Here is an 11,108-nt window from a genome sequence, read left to right as displayed (position 1 = left end):
GCTGCTGTTTATTCTACGACAAATCACTGTTTCAAATTTGAAGCTTTCTGTCTAACTGGAGTGGCAATGGCCGCAAATGCACAGCTTGTAAAGTTGGCTAGATAAGGCTCTTTTTGCACCTGTTCGGTCTTTATATGAATTCAGTTATGTACTAGGGATGTTGAATATACACCCTAAAAGTACTCTAATATCTTTATTTCTGGTCCTACTTTAATGAAATTTGAAAATGACAGATAAGAACATACTGAATGTGAATACTTAAACTATATATTTCAGGATATAAATATTATTTATATACCGCTCCTAAAGCAAGGTTACTATCACTATGGGAATTTTTAATTTTCAAAAAGTGACTGCAAGTTAATCTGAGCCGTTAGTCGTCATCGATACTCTCCCGCCTCTACCTCTGATTAAAAGTGATGTGATTTAAAGGCGCAGAACTGTTCCAAAGCAAAGTAAACTCTGGTCCCTTTGTAGAGCCCTTACTCAGAATATCAGTAAATTGTAAATCGTTCTGTAAAGGAATATATGTTTTACATCCTCCTTAACACAAGAAGGATACAATTCACATATTAGGCATAAGAGCACACATATTATGAACGAGAAATAACGATAGTGTTAACATAGGCATCTATATAGCATTGCTAGCAAAGCTAACATAAAACATTATAACTATATTGTTTTGAAAGGTTATAATTTTAGACATCTATACAGCATACAACATAACGTTACTCTTGTGCGGCATCGTTAGGATATAAAACTGTTTTTGTTCAATCAAATATTATGCTATGTTATTTTAACAGGTATAACTCGGGAGGTTTTTACACGGCAAATATAAAAAAATACTAATAATTACTTCTTAGAGAAGTATCAATCTGTAGTATTTTGCTCATATATTATACATTTCTATATAATTCTTGACTGCTAATAAATAAGTTGCTATAGACAAAATGTTAAAAGCTCAAATATTATTTCCAACGTAATCACAATATTCATTCCCTTTCACATTCTAGGCAAAGAGAAAGCTAATGACGTCTTTCTTTATTTATTCATTTTCATTTACGCATTCTTATCCTCCCGCTGCATGTAATTCTATTCTGAAAAGACAGACAATATTTGTTATATCAACCCCGTCAATTAATTTCATTTAATTAGCAATGTGATCAATAAAATTCAGAAGATATAATCATATTAACATTATATTTCTGCTTTAATTAAGCTATATTTTTCCATTTGGGTTTCATCTTTGCTTTTCAAATTGTCAGTTTAGAACATTCTGTATAGAACGCAGGGCATGTTCATGCTTCGATCCTTTCTCAAACACTGACCCGTTAATAATTGGATGCTCAATTTAGATCTTATACAAGCGAACGTAGGTGGCATTATCATGCATTATTTTAAAATGCATGATTTGCATGGCCTGATAATTTTCTAACAATAATAAAATCCTGCAAACCTAAAATGTACCGTAAAGTTTCAGAAGAATCTTCCTTTTCATAAAAATTAATGCAGTTTTATCTTCTGGCTTCAATAGTACCTTTTTTATTTCTGTACAATTTAGTTGCACCTCTTTGCTAAAAGGATGCAGTTAACTTTATGTATCACTAAAATAAGTAGTGGTTATACCTGAAGTTGAATTATAATAAAGTGATGTTTGCATTTGATTCCATTTGTTTTAGGAAACATTAGGGTAAACTATTTTATATTTTATGTTAAGTTTTATGTGATTGTGATACATATATAGTTTTAAGACTAGAAATCTGCATTTTACATCAACATTCTTGGCTAGCTTTCGGTTATAAGATTAAGTATAAAACTGAAAAATGTATTACCATAAAACACACCTATTTCATGATAAATATGTTCCTTCTTGTTATCTTCAATAGACTGGAGCTCTGTGTATGTTTCTTGCTGACTGTAAGGAATAGTACATATCAATAATGAAACAAGATAAGAAATGAATAACAATGAAACCATGACAAGGCTTCGTAGAGAACTGTGTTTGTGGATTGTTTTTATACTATTTTAAATTAATTCAACTTTTACTAATCAAAAGAGCTAACCCGTCATTTGTTGTTCTTAGCCAATAAAAAATATCCAAGGAACAAATTTATATTCATACCTGCCAGTTGAATTTTTACCTGAAATGAAATGATATTTTACAATAGTTATTTCTAAAGCTATTTCTATATCCATACAAAACAATCTTGTTATACTGCTACAAGTTTTACACTTCATCAGTTCTTACTACATTGTATAGAACTTATGAAATGGAATAACTTTAGCATTCTCAGAACTGTTGAGGGTTCAAACAGATTTATACGAGAGTTTCAATGATCTTCTGAAAAATACTGCACATGTAACATTTGACATCGGCAGAAACTCTTCAAATCAAATAAAGAGAAAACTAATGACCATAAGCAAAACAAGCAATGAACCAAGTTTTATATTGGTGTTTATGTAATTACTGGACCTAATAGCATGGTCTACTTTTAATGTGTTACTGCGTCTTTCGTAAGTTGATCACTTTAAGCGTTCAGTAAGTTGGATTTCTTGAACTATATAGCCAGCTCCTTAATTCAAATAGCATATTCTCCTACTTGTTTGCAAGACACTAGAACTTCTTTTTATTTAAAGTAATTTATTTTGTAACAGTTTAGGAGGCAGTGATTCGTGAGCACATTGAATATTGTTCGATCGTGACAAAAATGCCTTGTACTAATTTCTTTGTCTAGTATTCAAATTGAAATGAAACACTTTTTGTAGAGCTTTAGTAGTGTTTGCATATTACGTTTGACTTATTTGTTGATTGTATAACATAATAACAGAGTACCGTGTGAACATTTGCATACTCTGTCGTTGCCTTGGAACCCGTCTGTATGTTCTGCAGGTCAACAGGCGAACTATGATCACTGAAAGTGTTATAGTGTATAGTTCAGTATGCTATCTGTGCAGTAACTTAACAGTAAACTGTCAGTGTTTCTGTATATTTGGTATTGAAATGTTAATTGGATTATTTGTCGTGACAGTATTTGCATGTACTTCAAAACAAAAGAAAAAAAAAAAGAAAGAAAAAAGGGACACAACAAACAGAATAAGCAATCAAATAGAAAATGAATGAATGACATTACTAATTTCCTTTTGTTTATATTCGATTTATACAGACTCACATACTTGCCACATCACAAGTAAACAGTACTTCTGTGACTTATTTTGATTAAGAGCTTTCAGTAAGGTTTTAACACGCATGAGTGTTCATAGATTCATGTTAGAATAAAGCTGCATTACCCGAGTCTTAGTTCTTCTTTTCTTTCCAGCTCTTTTCCTGGAAAATTGAAAAGATTTATTAACAGAGTCGTACAGAATTATTATTTTCATTCGTAATCGAAACAAGTTTTACCAAGCCTATTTAACGAGAACTGTTTTCATTTCTTTTAAGCTCTTTAAATATTTACCTAAGACAACGATTTGCGCAGGTATATTGCAATTAGCTATAGCCAGCCCTCTTTTAAAAAATAGGACCTAGTCACCTTTACACTGACAGCAAGTTTGTCAATTTTAAAATACTAGAAAGTCGACATCACTAAAATATAGCAACAATTTGAAGATTTCTTTTCCTTCGGTTATCTAAACTAAACATTGCAAAGGAGACCACCGTTGTTGGTACAAGCACTGATAAATATAGACTAAAGCTACCGGTATGTTAAAAGCCATGATATCATGTCATTTATGCACATTTGTTCACCCTATTCATCATTTAAGTACTTCGGGAAGGTCTTATTCTTTGTGTTTTTCTAACGAAAGATCAATTTTCTCTTACTTTGGAGAAAACGCGACCTTCGTAATATACAAACAACCGCAACAGCTACAACAAAGATGATAACCACAACTCCACCAACAATACCACCAACCATACCACCATTCACAACTGCTTTAGCTTCTGTCTTCGTTGGTTCCGCTGAATTCAAATGTAAATAAGAATACTTTAACGAAACACCCTCTAACATTAAAATATTAATCTACATAAATGTATATTTAATTGTTATAAAGAGTGAAGACAAAAACCTATAGGTAATTATAAATGCTGTCAAGTTCTTCTCAGCATAAAAAACATGGGAAAATAACTTTCTAAAAGGCTTGATCACTTTCTTAATCTAGCGATTTCTGTTTAGTATCTGTGTTTCTTTGAATTTACTGATTTCGGTCTGTCTTTCAGACTTAACACAAACACATGCTATATAGCTTAAAGCACCGTTCTAACTGCAAATATAATTGTGACCAATTTTTTGTTTAGTTCACTAAACACGAAATCAATTCCATGTGTGAAAGATTTAACTGATATTGTGAAACCATAAATATTCTCGGATACTAATTTTCGTGGTTTTGAGAATGCATTTGGATTAACAACTCTATATTGTCCAACAAAAAGTACACAGCTCCGTTGTGTAGGTGATAGTACAGTTGATACCGTGGGAAGGGCCTTGAATCTAGTCTTAACAATGTCCAAATAGTAGCTTTCGTTTACGTCTTTACAATCTAACTTTTGTTATTTTCTTTTGATATTTTTTAATATATATATTATGCTTATGCATAAAATTTTGATAAAAACAACTGGCATACTAAGTATCATTTATCCAGCGTTTTTGTTGTCACAATAATTTCACTAATGTAGAAGCCGTATAGGAAACGGTTCATGTCATTAAGCAGTTTTAACTGTACCTTTTTTCTATGACTCTAATGTGTCAAGTCAAAACATCTTATACAGTATATAATTATATTGACCGAAGCAAGATATTGTCAAATAGCAGTAGTATCAAAGCAAAATAAGAACCGAAATACAGCAAGTCTTGATGCTGAAAGTGCAAGCAACGTTTTGCTAGGCAAACACTAAAACTTCCATATTTTATTTTGTTTTTATTACAAATGATTTGAGACCGTTGAGGTCTTAGAGAAAGCCAAAAGGAGAAGGGATTCAACAAACCTTGCCGCTCTAGAAAGAATTCTTGCTGGAATTGTCCAACACTGTTTCTTACGATCACTCTATATCGCTGAAAGTCAGACTCTTTTACACGCAGAAATATCAGAGTTGATTCCAAACCATGAGTGTTTATTATTTTAGTGTTATCGTTTGTCAATGTCTCCCATGTGCTCCCATTCCATCGGAACCAAACAAAGTCAGAATATTTCGGTACGGGAAATGCTATGACTGTTATCTTTATTCTTGTTACTTCATCTAAGGAACTTGTAATAGTGCTCTTAAAGTCTTCTGTAGATGATAAACGGGGCGAACCTGCAATTGACCACAGATTATATTCAATGAAATTCAGTTCATTCTATAGAATATTATATAAAATTATATATATAAACTGGTACGAATGTGAATAGATAGAAAATATTAACAAATAGTACATAGACATAATATGACACTATTTGAACAATTTAAAGACCTGCTTCAGTCCTGCCTTTAAACCTTAAATTGTCACTGAAAAAGCATGAAAATCCTGACTATGAACTATGAAATGAAGTGCGACGCGTGACCGTTAACTGTTACCTAATGTAATCATGGATTGCATACACACAATAGAATTTTAATAGCCGTGGAGCAGGGCTTTAAACCCACGTCGATTGATAACATATATGTTGACATAATGCTAGACTTCGGTTTTGACCATAGTTTATCATAATAACAAAAACACTAGTTGAACAAGTTAACATCCTATTTTGTGTAATACAAGTAACTTAGTGGTTAGACAGAATAACACGTTGAATGGACACGTTCCTACGTTAGACAGTTGTTACGTTCTATAGCAAACATTCGGCCTAAGATGTCTCGCTTAGATATCTAGAAAATATGCTGCTCCAAATATCATTTGCATCATTGCATGGAGTTCAAAATGTAAGTACTTATTGCGTTTATGTACTACTTACATGTAACAAAAAGTTTCAAATCCTTAGATGCTTTGTTTTCTTCCGTGTTGTATTCGTTAAAACCAACACAGCTGTAGATGCCCGCGGTATCACAAGCTACTTTTGAATTTGTAAATGAAATCTGACTTGTATTTTCGGTTGAGTTTTGAGTCTCACCGTCTTTCAAAATTCTAATTCTTGATCCTGGATAACTATCTACTTCACACTGCAGACGAATTGAAGAGTTTTCAGATACTGTTACTTCGTGCATAGTAGGGTGATTAACTTCAGTAAAACTTGAGACAGAAGCTTTATCTGTTATAAAGACATAATATTAAGACTGACACATTTGTTGAGAAGTCATCAGCTGGCTTACGGAAGGTCGGTGGTTCTACCAGTATTCGTCGTGCTGACCTCAAATTTATAATTTACACGGAGGGGCACCTGGGTATTCTTCACCATCAAAGTGGAAGTTGCCATATGGCCTATGATTGTATCGGTGCGACGTTACTGCATCTGTTGAAAACAAAACTACATGTATTTCTATTATTGCACGTGCAAAGATTATTATACATATTTTCCTGATAATCCATCTACTTCAAACTTTCAAATTACTTAAATTTGTTATCTAAGCATGTCATAGTTTCATGTACTATCAGCCTTTAGAAGTATATCACCTGATACGTAAACACAAAGGACAATGGTCTTATATACTTTTTCCCTTTTATAAGTACGGCAAGCGTTTTCAGCACTTGTATACATGTTGATGTAGCCCCACCAACCACTGGAAATAATTTAAATATGTACAAAATTTGAAAACATTAGTCATAGTCTTCAGTGTTCCCAACAACGTTAAGTTTAACTCAATCAAGCAAGCTAAAAGTACTTACATAAAACTTTGAGAATAAATGTCCGTGAGCTGAAACCTTCCTGTGACTGTCCAGCGGTTGGTATTATCATATTTGATGCCGTACATCTGTATGTTCCAGCATCATTCCTGTTTATGTTTTGTTTCCGTAGCTGACCGTCAGTTACAACTGCATCAGATATATTTTGCCAAGTGTTTCCAGATAAACTACTTGACATTCTCTGCCATGTGTAAAATGTTCTTGCTGGGTTACCGTAACAACGTTACATTCAACTGTCAGTGCGATCTATCATTAATAGGTACAACATTCACATAGGTGGACAGAGGGAGCATCTGTTAAAATGTAGTGTCAGCTATGTCGTTTGTGTTCTACTGTAAATCAGTTCACTTCTCGCATATGTATTCATCTTATACTTTGCTACTGCTACATTAGAAGTTTCAATTCAATAATGTTGTTGTTATAACCATTACAAATTTGGCTATGCAGATTCCTATAGTTTAGCGGAGTACTTTAACAATTTACAGTTACAAGAACAAGATTCCTCAGTCTAGTTCCAAACTTTTGTAGTGAATAGAGCTAAAGACGTAAACATAACCTTAAAATGAATAAATACTATGATGTAATAATATAATGTTTACGCACTCTACTTGTGGAAGTTGAAAAATAAATAAATATTACGTTATAGTCAGTTTTCATTTATTTTCTAGATAATAATGATCCTTTGATTTGTAAAATCCATCATTGATACTTGACAAGCACTTGAATTATACGTACGCAATACAAGAATTGTCATTATTTGCAATCACTGGTATAGCAACTATTCAAAAGGATCCTTTATTGACATAAAAAGAATTTACACAAATCACAAGTAAAATATTATTGGTACTTAAAAGGATTAAAACACCATTTGTAGCGTTGTCATGTGTTCTTTAGGTACTGCTAAATGCGTAGATCATACTAAATCTTTCAGATGGCATGAAGGACTGTCTTCTCAACCTCAGTGAGGACAATTTTACCAAAGTCAACAGCTAACTTCAATGGGTACAGTTATTAGAAAACTGTCTTTAACAATATTTCAGGTAAACTCAATTATAAAACCAATATGAATTTTTATATGAAAACGTAGAGCTATGCCTCATTGCTAAGTCTAAAGCTACATACATAAAACCTGTATCTGTAGACTTGTAGCACTTTGTCCTACTTCCTGTGTTCCAAACGTTCGTTCCATATAATTTCTAGCTGTACAGTTGTATGTCCCATCATGACGTTCTTGTATGGAAGTAAATATTAATGTTCCAGAACTTGATGTTTGAGGTCCTGTCCATGACAGTGTAGAAGGTGGTACAGAATTAGCTATACACGATACATTAAATGAGTCTCCCTTTATAACTTTTAATGTGGTGGTAACAGATATGCTGTTAGTTTGACCATAGTGACAGATTACTGCTGGGTGTGTTGGTCGAGCTAAAACAGCAAGAAACATGTAAAATAGAGATAAATTCAACAACTGCAAGATCTGATTTTGCATTTGGATTGTTTATTGAAATATGCAAGTCATGTTTATAGGTTGTTAGATTTGTATTGCGGAATATGCAAGAGATCTGTAGCGCATTCATATTGCGCTACTTTAGCAACGCATATTTCTCAGTGACAAATCTGATAGTCTTTTTATTACATACGCAATTACATCCAAAATAACCCAATAACAATAACAACAACAAAACAATAAACGGAGAACTATCATTTAATTTTCAAATATTATGTAATCAACAAGAAAGGGGTTTCCCCCCCACAATCATTTTGAAACTAGGAACTAGGTCTTTGTGTGTCAATACACACCAATAGAAACTAGGATGCATACTTTAAAGCGAAGACGTTTGGAGCAAAAACGTTTGAGGACTATTTATTTCATTTGAATGTGTAGATTGAGTACTTGGATGAGCAAGCCATGTTGTAGATTTTTTGCTTTTGAAGTAGCGATATCCTCTGCTGACATTTGTTAAATCGCAGCAGTTGCCTCTGGAACAAGTGGAAGCAAGTATAGTTGCAAACAGAAGTGCAGAATTCGTATTTTACGCATCTCGGCTGAGAAGGATTCGCCCTGGTTTATTTTCATCGAGATACGCTTTTTTATCCATTGAGAGTACAAAATCACAGGATGAAATATATTTGAGGATAAATATGAAACATTTTTTGTTTCGCGATGATTCTTTTCAATATTTCAACAGATTTGTTCGTTGGCAAACTAATATAACATAAAAAAAAGCTTTGTCTAGCCTGAATTTGCTTTTTCGGTTTAGGAGTACTGTCTGGATTTTTCATTTCTACAGGTCTTTTAGCAGAGTAAATCTTAAAAAGCTCAAGGATTTTTTCCTCTCCAGTTGAAAATATACTTGATGTTGCCTCACGATAATCTGGCTGCTTCCATCACGTGTATTTTAATTTGTTTCTCAATACTCGAGATAGTCATTTTTGTAATTGTTTTATTACTTTTATTACATTTTTATATTACATTGCTATGAATTTTAGAACTATGTTAAATTTGCTTCTCGCTTAAATAACAAATAATGTTTTTCAGACTATAAATTTGTAGTGTTTACACATTTACATATCTTATAGTTTTTGTATGCAAAATAAGCAATTTATTTTAAATCATAAACATTTGACGTCATTTCAATTTATCTCGCCATCTATAAAGGAGTGCTTTGAAATACAATTGATTTATTCAGTTCTATGCACCTCCTATGCATTCGATTGATTAAAAAAGTTGTTTTCGGAGTTTTTCCAGTACAGCAACCATTAAAAACTGGAAAAAAAAAAAATTGGCAGGGTACACACATGCATGAATACTAGAACACAGTTTAATCCTATAAATTATGTAAGCGCCTCTTCAAAATTGCTCGTTGCAGTGTTTTATCAAATCATCCAACGGGAGATATATAAAAAAAAATTATCCCATAGCAGATCCCCCCCCAACTAGCGCCGTGATATGCGATATTAAAATTTCTGGATAATAGAGATTAACTATCTGGCCTGAAATATTGCTTCACTGCGGGAATTGAAAATATTATCCAAGTTATCTGCAAGGGAATTTATGTGATGTTTAATATGAAAACTATTGGACGTTGAGGTTACATTGTATGTCAATGGAGAATGAAAATGCGTATGTAATAAAATCTATATCTTATTGTTTTCATCGATTTAAACAGTGATATTACACAATGAATGTATATTTTCTTATATTGTTAATGTGGTGGTTACAGATGTGCTGCAACTACACTAACATAATATAAAGTTATAACATTTTGGAAAGTATTAAAAGTTATACAGTAACATTATAGATTCTACTGTCTTTCAGCATTTCAATTTGTCAGAAATGTTTTCTATTATCAATAAGATATTTAAATTTGTTTAGGTAGTAAATCCCGTAATGACAGCCGGTAATTTCCGTTCTATTACGCATTTTTCGTACGCGACTTCGGCATTCTCCGGTATGAACGGAAAGCCAGGTTCTCGTATGAGCTACGTTATCGTCCAAAAAATGCCGAAACGCCATACAAAAACAAGTGATCACAAGAACATTACCGACTGCAATTACGTCTCCAAAAACACTATTATTTTAATTGCATGCAGGGATTCTATCAACACGTAAAACTTACATAAAACCAAGACTGACACAGTTGACGAAGAAGACCCAACGACTGTATTTAGGGAAGTTGGAATCATTGTATTTGTCATTTTACAGGTGTAAGTCCTGTCCATTGTTATAGCCGTTACAGGAATAACCTGATTCGAAACGTTTCTTCCATCTCCAGTCCACAGGTAATTAGGTGATGGGTTTCCGGCGTGGGAACAATGATGTTGAAGTTGTCTCCTTTAACTTGAAAACTTCTGGGTAGAATTGCTCATTTCTGACCGTAGTCAGCACGGTTTAGTGGTGGGACGATAATAAAGTGAAATGATGGAATTGGAAAACAAATAAAATGCCGTGTTCTTCAATATTGCTTTTAGAATGGATATAAGCTGTTCTTTCTGTATCTTATCCCACCGTTTTACAAGCCAAGATATTACTACTCCATACTCAGAGATTGCATATATTTAGGATGGATCAATGAAACTGGTCGCCTTAGCTGTGCTCCAGTAATTCCAAAGGTTTTTATACATATTTTTACCTTTCTACATACCCTTTTAACACCCAGCAACGGTTCGCTTGGATATTACATATTAACTTTACAAAAAATATACACACAAAATAAACCCATAGACGAGGACGGAACAAACAAATAAGAAGGCGATGAATGAGATCCCTGACATTAATGTTTACTCTTACAG

General features: G+C 33.1%; 2 protein-coding genes across 3 annotated transcripts; both read right to left on the bottom strand.

The window, feature by feature from the left end:
- Window positions 1-317: 317 nt before the first annotated feature.
- On the bottom strand, window positions 318-7,052 carry LOC123561065 (hemicentin-1-like). 2 transcript variants are annotated; one of them, XR_006688301.2, is made up of 8 exons: window positions 6,798-7,052; window positions 5,929-6,222; window positions 4,982-5,290; window positions 3,821-3,958; window positions 3,289-3,325; window positions 2,123-2,141; window positions 1,845-1,915; window positions 318-1,097 (listed from the first exon to the last, which is right to left on the bottom strand). XR_006688301.2 is itself a non-coding variant. In XM_053516759.1 (6 exons), the coding sequence occupies exons 1-6, from the start codon at window positions 6,991-6,993 to the stop codon at window positions 2,771-2,773; spliced, it is 1,116 nt and encodes a 371-aa protein (XP_053372734.1). In that variant the 5' UTR covers window positions 6,994-7,052; the 3' UTR covers window positions 2,161-2,770. The 2 variants fall into 2 exon arrangements, 1 of the variants encoding a protein (XP_053372734.1); XM_053516759.1 differs by lacking the exons at window positions 318-1,097; window positions 1,845-1,915; window positions 2,123-2,141 and adding an exon at window positions 2,161-2,912.
- A 626-nt stretch (window positions 7,053-7,678) lies between these two features.
- On the bottom strand, window positions 7,679-10,628 carry LOC128546340 (pregnancy-specific beta-1-glycoprotein 2-like). Its single transcript, XM_053516758.1, has 2 exons — window positions 10,436-10,628; window positions 7,679-8,240 (listed from the first exon to the last, which is right to left on the bottom strand). Exons 1-2 carry the CDS (start codon window positions 10,536-10,538, stop codon window positions 7,930-7,932), a joined length of 414 nt encoding a protein of 137 aa, XP_053372733.1. The 5' UTR covers window positions 10,539-10,628; the 3' UTR covers window positions 7,679-7,929.
- Between the last annotated feature and the right edge of the window lie 480 nt (window positions 10,629-11,108).

The sequence above is a fragment of the Mercenaria mercenaria genome, chromosome 10 (genome assembly GCF_021730395.1).
Source record: "Mercenaria mercenaria strain notata chromosome 10, MADL_Memer_1, whole genome shotgun sequence".
Taxonomy (NCBI): domain Eukaryota; kingdom Metazoa; phylum Mollusca; class Bivalvia; order Venerida; family Veneridae; genus Mercenaria; species Mercenaria mercenaria.
The sequence above is the reverse complement of the archived record's forward strand: the minus strand, read 5'-3'. Positions and strand labels throughout refer to the sequence as shown.

What these genes read in the sequence shown, in the direction of transcription:
- LOC123561065 (XM_053516759.1), bottom strand. Translation starts at nt 6,993, where the DNA reads ATGTCAAGTAGTTTATCTGGAAACACTTGGCAAAATATATCTGATGCA. An exon ending in ATTTATTCTCAAAGTTTTAT is followed by an intron (nt 6,223 to 6,797) that starts GTAAGTACTTTT and finishes TCTTTATAACAG; the next exon opens with ATAAAGCTTCTGTCTCAAGT. An exon ending in TTTGAAACTTTTTGTTACAT is followed by an intron (nt 5,291 to 5,928) that starts GTAAGTAGTACA and finishes GGTCAATTGCAG; the next exon opens with GTTCGCCCCGTTTATCATCT.
- LOC128546340 (XM_053516758.1), bottom strand. Translation starts at nt 10,538, where the DNA reads ATGGACAGGACTTACACCTGTAAAATGACAAATACAATGATTCCAACT. An exon ending in TGTGTCAGTCTTGGTTTTAT is followed by an intron (nt 8,241 to 10,435) that starts GTAAGTTTTACG and finishes TTGCTGTTTTAG; the next exon opens with CTCGACCAACACACCCAGCA.